The 14,179-nt window shown below is 43.4% G+C and overlaps 1 protein-coding gene across 17 annotated transcripts in view; it reads left to right on the top strand.

Annotated features, from left to right (window-relative positions):
- IKZF1 (IKAROS family zinc finger 1) overlaps positions 1 to 14,179 on the top strand; it is a gene marked incomplete at both ends in the record, with an annotated part of 55,623 nt that overhangs the window by 36,384 nt on the left and 5,060 nt on the right. For 4 of the 17 annotated variants that reach the window (XM_084279812.1, XM_084279818.1, XM_084279822.1 and 1 more), the window contains 3 exons: positions 1,155 to 1,415; positions 7,534 to 7,701; positions 9,710 to 9,835. The exons of 3 other annotated variants lie outside the window; for them this stretch is intronic. In XM_084279812.1, the coding sequence (XP_084135938.1) occupies positions 1,155 to 1,415; positions 7,534 to 7,701; positions 9,710 to 9,835 (555 nt within the window). The remainder of the gene's footprint in view (positions 1 to 1,154; positions 1,416 to 7,533; positions 7,702 to 9,709; positions 9,836 to 14,179) is intronic. 10 more of the 17 variants (XM_084279827.1, XM_084279826.1, XM_084279825.1 and 7 more) reach the window with 5 other exon arrangements.

Raw genomic sequence — 14,179 nt, 5'->3', positions numbered from 1 at the left:
TACCTGACCTTTAGTGGGTGAAACAGACCCCTCCCCTCGTGTACTCAGCCCACCACTAAAATTAGTGCTCTCCTTTCTGGGGTGGGGTGGAGTGAAGGAAAAGGTTTTCCACTGAAAGGAATGTAAGATATGGGGCAATGAAATGGCCTTTTTCAGCCTAATGGAGAACTATTTTTTCACCAAAATCATCAGATTAGAGAAGAGGGAAATAACTGTGAAGATTTTTTATTCAATGCAAAATGTCATACAGGAGAGAAGAGGAATGAATACTGGCATTAACTGAATTTTGGCCCTTTTCCATAACATTTAGGTTTGCTGTGTTCGTATCAGATCGAATTTACCGACTTACTTGTTATCACATGTAGCGAGGCTATGCCAAATTTACACCTGAATTATTCTTCTAGCTGGAAGCAGTTGTCACCTATGAGGTTGTAACACAGAGGGCTTCAGTAAATTCAAAACAGTTCCCTCACCTTTGTTGATTTGACTATAGAGATCCTTTTCTCTTGCTTATCCATCCAAGTCCTGCTGTCCTAAACCCACAATTATCCCTCCTATAATTTCCTGTATTGCTAGTTCTCTTAAATTCTTTCTTCCATCCTTCTCCACCCCAGTTTCTTTATCAATATTTGTACTCTTTGCCTTCCCATTGTCCTCGCTTACCCCATAAAACTGCAAACCAAATATTTAGATTCAGGACAACCCTTGGGATCTTCCTGCCAAGTGGAGAATGTTGTGGTTTTAGTTCATTTTCATCCATTGTCTTTCATGAGTGAGTTACTTTCACAATTGTTTTTGGAGAAATCCATGTGAAGTGGATTCATTCTGAGTTTCATTCCAGTTAGCCTGAATTGTCAACATGAACATTGTAAATGCAAAAAAAATCTCAGAGTGACCAAGGAACAGACTTGTAACGTTGTTTGGTTTCCCAGCTCCCAGGATGCCTTTTATTTGTCTCACCAATGTTCACTCTTCACGTGTCACAAACTCATCGCGCTGCCCATAGAAATGTAGTCGTGTTTGTAGCTTCTGCTGTTTAGGTATGTTGTACAATGCTGTTTAGAAGTTATATATCTCCTTTGATGTCATTGTTGCTTTGCCACCGCATTTATTCTGTAACAAAACTGAGTGGCATCCTGTATTGTTTTTTTCAGCCGGTAATATTAAAATAGAGACTCAAAGTGATGAAGAGAATGGGCGTGCCTGTGAAATGAATGGGGAAGAATGTGCAGAGGATTTACGAATGCTTAATACCTCGGGAGAGAAAATGAATGGCTCACACAATGGCCCAGGCAGCAAGGCTATGTCAGGAGTTGGAGGCATTCGACTTCCTAACGGAAAGCTAAAATGTGATATCTGTGGGATAATTTGCATCGGTCCCAATGTGCTCATGGTTCACAAACGAAGCCATACTGGTAAGGCCTGCCGTAGTTTTTCCTTTAGTTGACAAGAATTGGCCACATATTAGGAACTAAGACTCCTTTTCTGTGTCATGCACGTGTTCCCTCTTGTAAGATAATGCAGCATCAGTGGGCATTTGGAACTCGGTTATTTTGTTACGCCATTTTGGACAGCACAGGAATTGAGATTTCTTCTTGGTGGAAGTCCATCTACCGGGCTAGAAATTGTGCAGGGGCTTTTTTGTTTGAAGCTACAGGAAAAATTCAAATTTAAAAAAAAAGAAATTGTTTAATTTCTAAGAAATTTATAAGAATTGCTGGAGAAAACCATTTGTGGCTAACTCTGAAATCAACCCAGTTCTAATGTTTCCAACAATGCAACAAAGCTCATTATGGATCAATGATTATGAAAGTGATTGGTGAAATAAATGTCAAAGGAACTGTACTGGCAGTCATAGTAAAAAATTATCAGTAATTTTATGTCAAATGTTTCATGAAGTAAGAACAAGTACTGTCATTCATCAAATATGAACCTAAAGGGTTTCCACTGGGACACTGAAAGAGTTGTGTAAAGATGTTGTGTGCCATAGGGATGGCTTTGCATTATACAGCACTGTGAATCTTCTTGCCTCAATTTTCTAATTCTAAATAGTCTCAAAGAGTGCAAAAAATGAAGAGGCTGAAAGAAATGAAGAAGTAAAGAAAAGGGTGAGTCCCATCTAACCTGATTAAGTTGTCTAAAAATTAGGATTCCAATCTAAACTCTATGGTCATTTGGTAGCCAAAGTAAAAGAACTAAACTGTACTGTGGTGCTACACAGGTTACTTTGAAAATAAATTCATTACGTATTTGGCATTTTTGAATGAATATTCAAATGAGAGGGGAATTGTTTAATATTTTTAAGGTAAGAACAACCTGTCTGATGGTTAGATTTCTCTGAAATAGTCATGCTGGCAAACGCATAGATGCTTTCTTCTTCTGCATCCCCCTGCAATCATGTTTAAATCATTTTCCCAGAATTACTAAGGAATGAGATTAGCAAAGTGTTTTCAGAGTTTAAGGGAAGGAATCCATTAAAAGATGGTGAGTGTCATCCACCTCCCCCAGCGCTAATGGCTGTCACTGTCACCGTGGCTATTCAGGCTCTGGGGAGGGTGTGGATCCCTAGTGTTGCACCAACAGCAGCAGCACTGGCGATGGCTAGCAATGTTCTAATATTGCCTACTTGGAAGCACTGTGCAATTGACTATGATAAATCCCTTTGTCAGGGAAAAGCAGATAGTTATCTTTATTGGAAAAGCCATGACAAGTTCTCAGAAGAGAAGCTGCCACCTACTTCCTAGATACATTAAGTGCTTGTTGGTCTATTGTTTCCTTTTTTTTTTTTTTTTTAAATTGAACATTAATGCAGTCCTTTAAAAGTTGGTAAAATGTGTATGGAAAATGACTTGGACATGAGGCTTTTTAAACAGAGCTAGGGGCTTGAAGAGGGTGCCGTAGTAGTTGAAATAAAGTGTTGCAACTTAAAACGCATTTTAGAGGCAGAAGTCTTTGTGCTTTTTTAAGGAGACTGCTGTTTTATTAAAAGTACCCTGTTTCAGCTCCAGTGGAGCTGATTCAGGTGTTTGCACCAGGACTGAAGGGCCTGCAGGGACACACCATGCCTGATTTCAGGGAGGCGGTGGGCAGAGCTGCCTTTGCTGCTAATCCGCTGGCTGGTACTCAGCAGGCTGAGTCTCTGGGCATGTGAGCTGGGCTGCCTGATCACTGGTTTCCCTGGCACACACCTCCCTCCATGCCCAAACTCCCTGCCTGGCAGAGGGACTCACATGCCTGCCAGGGATGCTGGGGGCACCGCCACACAAGGGCTGTCACCCCCAGGCATCTCCCCACCCTTTGCAGAGCCTTCCCCTTGCCAACAGGACCCTCTTTTTTAACCAGAGAACACAACCCACGACTTGCACTTCACTCAGCAGGACTCCTTCTGCACTAAAGGGTGTGAAGTTGCACCCCTGAGCCTTTCCATGGAGAGAAAGCCTTTGCTTTCCTTCCCGCCTTGCCCTCAGCTCCTGTCCTGGGCAGCCTCGTCGAGCAGGCTCCAGCGGGTTTTCCGTGGGCTGGTGAGAGAGTGGAGACTCGGAGCTGGTAGTTTAAATAAAAGGGACGTCATGGGGAAACAGTGGTGACTGCTTTTCCTTTCAGCTGCGCTGTGAAAATTGAGGTAGAAATGGGGTATACTATTACAGACATTTAACTGCCTGCGCTGGAGCCCGTTTCAATACCTGCCCGGTGAAGGAGTAAGACTCGCAAATGAATTACTTTGCTGTTAATTCATGTAAAACCTGCGTATGCCGTGAGGTTTCCTTAAATAAATATTTGATAAGTGAACAAAACTCCAGCACACTAAAGTGCCAAAATAAAATGACTGCCTGACCTGATAAAAGGCATAATTACTTTTAATGAATACACCTGCCAAGCACAGATATGCAGAGCAGCACCCGGTATTTCTGCCCCCTCCTGTCTGCAAGCTGCTGCACAGCATGGGCTGCTTCACAGCACCTTACCTGTTGCTCCCATCTGTGCAGCGAATCCCACCCAACTCCCTCTCCTCACTCTCCTGCCCCGGGGCTTGCAGTACATTTATTATCTCCAGCTTGCTGTTGCCTTGCTTGCTGTCTAAGAAAAAGGAGATCTAGAAAGGAGAGCGAACCTCCTCCCTGCTTCCCCAGCACTGATACCTCAGGGTGTGGATTCAGGCTTTGCTTGCTCAGTGTGCACATACTTGTGTGCAGGTGTACATACATACATGTATATATGTGCACACATAGGTAGATATAGTCTCTCCTTATATGCATGCTCATTCAAATTAAGCCCCTGGTTAGTTCACTTATGTCTTAATAGTTGGGTCTGAATGTCTCCAATTTAGTTAGAAAACTAATGCCCACTGAAGAATGAGCATTAACCAAAAAAAGAGCAGTGAGAGCACTGTGCTTACCTAGAAATGCCAGGTGATTTTTTTCATTATATTCTTTAAGAAATTAGGAAGGTTGCCATTAGGATGATCAATATTCTCCACTGAATTAGTAGTCCAGGGCCTGTGCTCCCACTAATGCTGGCTAATCACTGCAGTGGTGGTCGATTCAATTCTGGGTCCCATTGCGGTTTTTGCTCCTGGGCCCATATCCATCGACAGCTGCACACCATGCACTGAAATCCACCCAGGATGGACATGTGCAGTTCAGCACTGGTGAGAAAATAGCACACAAAGCTGACTGTTGAAACAAAAGATACATGATGTATTTTTCCTTTTCATCCTGTCCCTTCCCTGTGAATAGCACCAGACTCAGTAACCTTTCATCAGTGACTATCTCCATCCAAGCAGGGCTGGGAGCTTTGCTGGGCTCATCCCCATCCCAGTAGCTGCAGCATGGACAACCCAGGGCTGGCCAAGCTACTCAGAGAATTATAGAATCATAGAATGGTCTGGGTTGGAAGGGACCCCAAGGATCATAGAGCTCCAACCCCGCTGCCACAGGCAGGACCACCAACCTCCAGGCCTGGATCTACAAGGTTGCCCAGGACCCCATCCAACCTGACCTTGAACACCTCCAGGGACGGGGCATCCACAACCTCTCTGGGCAGCCTGTTCCAGCACTTCACCACTCGCTCTGTAAAGAACTTCCCTCTAACATCTAATCTAAACCTTCCCTCCTTTAGCTTCAGTCCATTCCCCCTTGTCCTGCCACTGTCTACCCTTTTAAAAAGTTGATTCCCCTCCTGTTTGCATGCTCCCTTCAGGTACTGTAAGGCTGCAATCAGGTCCCCCCACAGCCTTCTCTTCTCTAGACTGAACAAGCCCAGTTCCTCCAGCCTCTTTTCATAGGGGAGAACATAGTTTCAGAGTTTTTCAGTGGTCATGTGGTATCCCTTGCAGAGCATGGGTTCCCTCACATCTGATCCTAATATAAGTTTTGCAGAAATATTTGGTGTGCAGCGGTCTCATCTGTAACGGTCCATCCGCCTGTGTTTTCCACCCAGTGCAAGACTTCACCCTGTAATTGCGAGAGCCGTAGGCTGGAGATACATTTCATTCTTACTGAGCTTTACATTTCATTCCTGGAGTACTTTGATGATCCTCGTTTTCTCCTCGTACACTCCTCTGAGTAAAAACAACCGAAATGAATGGTAGAGAAGCTGTTTAGTAAGAATTAAACGTTTCTTCTGAATTTGTGCCCCCCCCCTCCCCGCCCTTGACAAACTGACTTCATCATTACTGTTTCGGTCCATTTCTGAAAAATGCCTTCCACGCTGACTAACTGCCCCAAAGACTAAGAGGCAAAGCAGATAGACCCGTTTTCTTTTCCCACAAGCAATGGCTTATGAGGTACACGCTAAATCCCGTAAGGCGGATGCTGGAGTTTTTCTGGGCTGCCCCAGCTGAACCAGTTGCAGATAGAGCTTAGATGAACACTGCTGCTTGATGGCCAAAGGAAGTGAGCTTGTCCGGGGCTACGCCAACCCTCTTGAGTCTGTTTGACCAGTAGAACTATCTTGCCGTAAAGCAGATTCATTTTACTGCTTGCTGAACGCTAAAGCTGCCAGCCCTGAGGGTACATTTTGCAAATTTGGGGGTTGGGATTGTGCTTACATCTAATTGATTTTCTGCTGTTCTTCAGCATTACCCAAAAGTCAAAAATGATCATGCATATATATATATATATATATATATATATATATATATATGTACCTGCACACGTGTGGACATACAAGTTGGTCCTAGATGTGCAAAATAACACACAGAGGTTGAGTAAGAGAGAAGAAACTGTTTGACTTGTATCTATTTTATTTTTTTTTTTATATTTTAACTTCAGCACTGAAAATTCAAATTCAATATTATTGTTACAGAAAATCAAAACTGGGAACAGGTCATCTCTGGGCAGTTTCTAATATTGTCGGTGCCTTAGAATTAGTGTAGCAGATTGCATTTATGTCTAAGAGAAACAGAATTTAGCAGATGAGTTTCAAATGCTGGTTGTACTTAGTCGAGGGCTACAGAGAACCAGGCATGCAGGAGCATTGATGGAGTGCTCTCACGTATGAATTTTCCTTCACTCCTATCTGGTGGTACAACTGGAAACATCTTTTATTTTCCGATGATTTAAGAAAAGGCCTCATCTCAAAGTATATATAAAAAAAGAGCTCAGCAAATAAATGAGCATATTGCTTTTAAACAGCACTAAAATGCAAAGGCGGATTCTAAACAGCACTGATTTTTTGCAAAGGCTGGTTTGATTGACTTCCTTGATAACAGGCACCAGTTTAGACGAATCAGTGCTGGGTCTCTTCAAGTTTTATCCCGTGTCCATCTGAGGTGTAGACCAGCAGAGCCCATCCGTGCAGCGCCTCTATTCCCTAGAGCAGAGTTGGGACTCCAGCATGGAAGTACAGGGCTCCCTTTGCACGGTCGTAACTTGTGTGATTTTAGTCTCTCTCTTTCTCTCTCTTTCTCTGTCTCTTTCCTGATTTGGCTGCTTAGGGACAGACAGGTAATGGAGAAGAAATTGAAAGGGAAAATACAGGGAAAATGTAAATGAAAAGAAGTTATTATAACTGTTATAATGAAGTGCCTTTCATTTAAATATAAGAATGTAACGCTGAAATGAACTTGTGATCCTGAAATGCATTTTTAATGAGTTTCCTTTTTATTTTGCTGCTTCAGTGGCATATTTTAAAGACCCTTTGAAAAAAGCCACATTAAAAACCCCACCAAATGCCACAACATGCAAAATTGGATATTGGTTTATTCCAAAACTGCTGATCAGGAAGAGTGGCTCTTCAACACAAAATGTTGCAGTCACTTTATTTAAATGAGTTTGAATTTGCATTGTGATGTGCCATTCTGATTTAGAAAAAAAAAATTAGATTTTCAGATCAAATTGACCCAGCCAGTGAAGCATTAAGAAACTGGCAGGTTTAGTCTGAAAGCCTCATGTTATATCAAACCTGCAGCCGGTGGAAGTCACAGAGCAGCAGTGAGAAAACAACTTTCTCACTGAAATCTTTCTCCTGTTACCACGTAAGAGTTTTTTTTTTTCCTTTCTGTTCTCACATTTTTTCTCCTTCTCCCCATAGGAGAACGCCCTTTCCAGTGCAATCAGTGTGGAGCCTCCTTTACACAAAAGGGCAACCTTCTGCGCCACATCAAGTTGCACTCAGGTGAAAAGCCCTTCAAGTGTCACCTGTGTAACTACGCCTGCCGTCGCAGGGATGCTCTCACGGGACACCTGAGGACTCACTCGGGTAAGTGAAGGTGCGGGGCCATCCAGGGGTGCTCGTCACTGCGCCCGTTGAGGAGACGGGGACGTTTGTGGCCACCAAGTCTTAGAGGTCTTCTCACCCTGGGGAGGCAAGTCGCCCCATGTTGGGCTTAAGCCAGCCTGGAGCTGGCCGCTGTGTTTTAGCAGTAAAGAAATGATTGAACTCATCTCACACCAGTGATCGTCCACCAGAAGGTTTGGGTTGGCTTGGCTTGGGTTGGGGTGGGGTGGGTCTTTTTCCCCATACTTCTTGGCTGAGTAAAAGTTTCTGTATCAGGGTTTCATCTTACAAGCCTCATGTGAGTAATCCATTTCATGGAACTAAAAAACATGAATTAAAGCTGATGAATGTTTTAGGGTTTAGATGGCATTTATCTGCTTACAGAGATAATACAAGGCCTAAACACAGAAGGTTTCAAGTCACAAAGTCTCAAAAACCTCCAGTCCGGTAGTCATTCTCCTCCTAAGGAGTGAATACCACCTACAGCATCTAGCAGCTTGTTGTTACAAGTGATATGAAAGAAAAAGGGTGGGGAGGAGGGAGAGAGTGGGAGAGAGAAAGATAACCATCTCCCCAAAAGAAGAGGACTCTGCAAGAGTTTTCAGTGTTTTGTCTCAACAGTAATATGGAGACCTGAACATATTTTTTAATAGCTGTGCTTTTGCATTACCACAACCCCCTCCTTGTTTGACAGAAGCCATAGCCACATACCTTCTGTGAAGCAAAACCAATTTAGCACCTGTAAGGTGCTTTCAACAGGAGAGTGTGGTTTCCCAAGCTAGGCTGGAAAAGCAAATTGTTGTTTGCAGGGGAGCCCTCCAAAACACGTTGCCAGAACTGACAGTGCTAACTTTACTTGCACAAGCTGGCTTTGGGACCAAGTTCTGGGTAGCAGAAGGGGAGCAATCAAAGTAACATATTTGTGTTGCATAAAATGGAGGAAATTCTTCTCTTGCACACATGTGAAACAATAAGATCCCTAATGTTGGTCCCAGGTGTCCAGAATAGTTTCCACTTCTCCTAACTGGTGCTGGCCCGATTCAGAAAAGGCCATCTTTAAAATGGGTTTTAAAAGCCCATCTTTACTGCTTTGCCTCCCTCACCCTGACTGCTACTGATTTTCATGGCTGCACAATTTTAAACATAATTTTTCACATGTGAGTGAAATTTCCCCCAGACACGTTTGGTAAACTCCCAGGGTTGCGTAGCTGAAGTGACAGTGCACAAACTACAGACTGTGATTAGTTCCTGCATGTGGCCAGCTGGCATCACTGCATTATAAAACGAGTTGTTGGGTACCTGAGGATTTGTAAATCAAATTCAAAAGTTAAGCTGTGTAACCATCCTAAATGGCAAAATCACATACGAGGTGACAGTCGTGCCATGCTAAGGCAGAAACTTCACCTCCAGAAGTACATGAAGCCATGTTACTTCAAAATTCCTGGAACTCGCTGCATCTGGATCAGTGTAATACAGGCAAAAGTTTGTCATGCCATTTCTCTTGAATTTCAGAAGCCAAAAACATGTGAAATCTAACATTGTCCTAACGGGTTTGAGCTGGTTCTGGTTACATCAGAACCGACATCCAGCTGTGGGCAGGTGTCTCTACCTACCCCACGAGTTCCCTTGTTGGCAGCCTCTGTGGGAGCAAGGCGCTAACCAGCTGCGCTCAGACCTTTGAAGGTGTCTGAGTTTGTAACTTGTGTAGATGCCTTCAGAAGATTCAGTGTCTCAGTCCTTATCTGACATGAATCATCTGAAATCAGCTTGCAGTACCCATACACTTGGACTCTTGATGTAAAGATACGCACCTAGTTTTCCAGTAGCTTGTAGGTTTGGTTTATTTTTTAAATTGACAAAATCTTCCTTCAGTTCACCACAGCGTGGGTTTATTTTGGGGGTGGACTTTTTTTCTCCTGTTGTTCTTCCCATTATTAGTATGTTGTTGAATGCCCCATCTGAATCTCCTAATTAATTGTGTTTCCTCCAGTTGGCAAACCCCATAAGTGTGGATACTGTGGTCGCAGCTACAAGCAGCGCAGCTCTTTGGAAGAACATAAGGAACGCTGTCATAACTACCTGCAAACCATGAATATCTCAGGCAGCCTTTATTCAGGTAACAAACACGTCTGCTTGGGGATTAACGCTGCCCTGTCACCCACGCAGGAAAAGGAATGTAAAAGCAACTGCTCTGCCATTTGGGGCACCTTTTGCATTGGGGAGGCGTGAATGCGCACACACCCACCCCCAACACCCCCTCCCCCCCCATATGTATGATATTTGCATCTGGATTTATTCTATATTTGATAAGTGGTTTGCTGTTGTCTCGTTTTGTTTAGCTCAAACAAAAAGCCAAAGCAAAACTCAGGCATTTAGCAAAACACTTGCGAGACCTGGAAAATGTCAGCTCACCACCTCAAGGCAGCATGACTACATCATCTCACCACCTTTCCCTCCTGCTTGGAGCCCTATATCCCAGTGCTCTTGTGCATGGTATCAGTGCTTTAGGGAGGGCTGCAGAATCTTCTGTACTGTGTATCTCCTGCCCTTCCCAGGAACAGCTTAAGGGGCTTCCTTGACCACTGGAACAAGCTCATCTAACAAAGATGAGCCCTCTGCCTTTGATCTCACTCTTCCAAGCAAGAGGACGTGAAGCCAGCAGCATTTCATTTAGCCAGTTTGACTGAGGCAGTCCAGAAAGGCTAATAATTTGTTGACAGCCTTCTTCCCAACCTCTGCCCATAAAAGAAAACTGGGGGCAAGTGAGGAGCTTTTGTGTTCCTCTCAGAGACTGGTCTTAAAATGAAGGTAAAGTCCATTTCTTGGAGCATAGAGAATCTAAAACTATACCCAGAAGTAGAGAAAGCAGTAATTGGGAGTTGGATTTTTTTCATTGGGTGGGTTCTTTTTTTAACAAAGATTCTACAGACCTATATGGGACTGCTCACAACAAATAGCCATACAAGATCCTCTTACATGTGCAGTTTTAGATACAGTATGTAAGATCCAGCTTCAGCAGTGTAGTTTAAGCCCATCCAGCAAGTTACACCTCTCCCATACCTTTTTGATCTTGTCAGTATGTGTTACTTGGTTTGTCAAATGACAGAAACGGAAGGTTCTCTCTGCCCTATTTGTAACGATGCCTCGTTTAATGTTTTATATCTGGACAGAACCTGGATATGTTTTTACATGCTATCAAATCATGTAAAGTATATGCACATAATGATAGCAGTGAATGCAGCGGAGCTGCTTCTGGCAGGCAGCACGTTAGAACAGCGCACCTTCTAATTTCACCCAGGGGCTGGGGAATGTGTAAGTAGGAAAGCTCCACACAATGCACGGTAGGCAGTGGTGCTGGTTCCTGGAAGAGGTGGCAGTATTTTAGAGGCAAATATCCTGTCTTGGGATTTGAATTTTCAGTGTCTGGCACGTGGATTTGAATGCTGGAACATGAAAATCCGCCTGAATCAGGAGCTGAACTACTTCCGAAGTCTTAGTAAGCAAAGATGTCCAGATGAAACCGGTGTAAGAATGGCAAACTTCAGTAAGAAATAGTGTGACTTCAGAGACTGAACTGTGGTTATGGCAAATCACGACAGGGGAGTTACACTGGTGTAGGATTCACTATCTAATATCTCAGTGGAATGAAAACTTGAGGAATTTGTGAATGCTGAAAAGAATTACTTCTGCCTTGCATGTGCTGGAAGTACCGTGTTTGATATAATAGGAGTGCTTTTACAAGGGGGGAAAAATAGGAATAACTTCCATGTTTAGACCTTGTGTCCTGCCAAGAACTCACTCTGAAAAGAAAAACAAAAAATTGTTCTCAGTTAAGAGATCAATTTCATACATTTGGAAAAATGTATGACTTTTCCATGTTTTTCCTAGCATTTGGCATTCTGAACAATCTGTTCTACTTCACTGCAAACATACCATTTATCTCTGTCTACATTATTTATTTCCCCTGTAAACTCAAAAATGAATATGTATGGTGGAACAGTTGAGAATGAGTGAGTGTCCTTCTCAGATTTTCAGTGCAGTCTACGTTACATCTAGAAAAACAACTAGTTATACTACCATTGTTCTTATACTTCGTGGTGTGATATGGAGCTATTAGAGTCATAATTGAGGCTCTGTTTACCAACCCCTCCCTGCCCAGATTGAAAAGCTGTGGTACAAAAGTTTGTTAGGGCATCTAATTTGACATTCTGCTGTGGAGGAATCATTTTTTACAGCTCTCCCTCAGCTTGTAAATCTAACAAATATGATGGGGAAAGTACTTCAATAAGGTGAAGATCCAGCAAAAAGGAGTAAGGAGGGAACAAGAGATTTTATCTGTATATTAACTTTTGGGTGCTTTCTTGAAGAGAATGACATCCAGCATGGCATTAGGAACCTGCTGGATTTAATGGCAAAATTCTTCCTTTTTTTTTTTTTTTTGTAGATGATCAGAATCTCACTAGGCATGTAAAGTTCTTGTCTTAGAGATATTAATTGGGGTTTTGCATTTCCATTGAGTGGGAGTGTGCTAAAGCCTCACCAGGCCAATATAAAATAACCACAGAAGTAGTTTAAAAGAGGTTTAAAAAGGATCAGTTATAATTTATTTCATCACTTGTGGATTTCCATTTGGAAAGATTGTTTATTTTTTCCCCAGTGGTGATCAGGTTGGTGGCAGATTTCAGGGGATGTCAGCTGCAGAGGCTGGGAGTTAGGACATGATTCAGTTTGGCCAGTTTCAAGGGTGGGGTTTAATAGCAGCTTTAGAAGTCGCAGCATTAAAAGTTTGAAAGTTGAATACACAGCTTCCCCTCTCTTGAGCTGATCAGGAATTGAACGCTGTTATATCCTAAGCAGAGATTACTTGATCATATCAACTGTGAACTAAAAAAATAGATCTTCTGTTCCCCTGCTGAACAGGCTGCTTTAAAGCATCCTCTCTATGTCTCCTTCTAAAGTGGCACCTGGAAGCCTGAGCCAGCACAAGCTGCTGCCAGTCTGTGCTGCTTCCGTGGTGACTAGATACCATCACTGCCCTTAACTATCCTGCATCTTCTTGACCAGATTCTGCTCTTAGCTTGCGCTGGTCACCGACTTTAGCCTCTTACAGGGCTGGGGCATAACTTCATGAGACTCCTGGCCACTGCCATGGTCACTGTCACTGAGCAACGTGCCGGTGCAGCAGGGACTCATGAACCACACATACCCTCCAATGCTCGGCCTTTCTCTTTCCGATTATCCCCTGATTTCACATCTTTCAGGAACAACGAGACTTCCACAAACATCCTTCTGTAGCACTGGTATGTTGCCAAAATAATGTCGTAGAGGAGCCGTGTGTTCTCAGGAACTGAGAAACATCCAGGTACCAGAGTAATGGGCTCTGTGAACCCGTAAATCCAGTGATAAACTCTCAGCAGGCACAGAAGGCAAAACGTAGCGGAGTGGTGCATCTAACTGAAATAGCTTTCAGAATCAAAGCCTACAGATCATCTTTTGCTTCTCCCTTTAATAGCAACCCATAAGTTCAGGAAAAACACCCATATCCTAGAAGCAGGCAAAAGTAAAATTAACCCCTTTGTCTCTGTTCTGTGGCCCTCCTTTGCCCAACAAACTCTGAAATGTTATCTGTGCTCTGATCACACTGCATGCCACCTTTCTTTAGATACCAGAAGTCAGAAACACCTTTCCATACATTTTTCATAGTCATTTTTCCAGAGTGTGCATCTTTCACACATCCCTACTGTTTCTGGAGGGAAGCAGTGAACTGAAAGGTAGTGAAAGAGTCTCCACTTTCCCAGAGCCCCACAGCTATGCCCCTGTCTAATTTTAGTGTCTCAGTTGTACCAGGAGGTTGGGAAACACGTTTGACTGTTGGAAATTGATGCTTCTCTATAGATGTGGCTTTAGCAGCTTAGGTTAAATTGCCATTTAAAGTCTGAAATTGCATCAAGGAAGTATGGCAACCAGAGGAAAGGGGGGGGTGGGGCTGGTGTAGTCTGCAAACACATCACCCACTGCCAGAGCTGAGAAGCCCATTGTTCCAGCTAATGAAACAATCAGTGCTCATACAGGTGGTTCCCCTGGGAGAGGTGCAGGGGGACGGGTGGGGGTGACAGTGGGAGGGTGAGAAGATGAACTTGCTTCATGTCCAGAGCAATGGTAGGATGTAACTTATTCATGGAGATACAGTGTGGCTGTAGAATGAGGGTGGAGGGGTTACATTAGGTACAAGCAGACACCTTGCAGTGGAGATCTCGTTTTTGTATCCTAAACGAGGGAAACATGGACACATACACAGACTAGTCAGCGTGAGGAGCTTCCTTATCACGAGTCAGGATCGTCCTGTGTCTGCAGGGTGAGCTCTTCCTTCCAGCTGGTCGGGAGCTAAAAGACATTAGCTGAGAAACAGTAACCTGAAGACAGTAGTTCCATTAAAATGGAACAAGCGTGCCTAACCCTT

This window comes from Gallinula chloropus (assembly GCF_964237585.1).
Source record: "Gallinula chloropus genome assembly, chromosome: 2".
In the NCBI taxonomy this organism is placed as follows: domain Eukaryota; kingdom Metazoa; phylum Chordata; class Aves; order Gruiformes; family Rallidae; genus Gallinula; species Gallinula chloropus.
The sequence above is the reverse complement of the archived record's forward strand: the minus strand, read 5'-3'. Positions and strand labels throughout refer to the sequence as shown.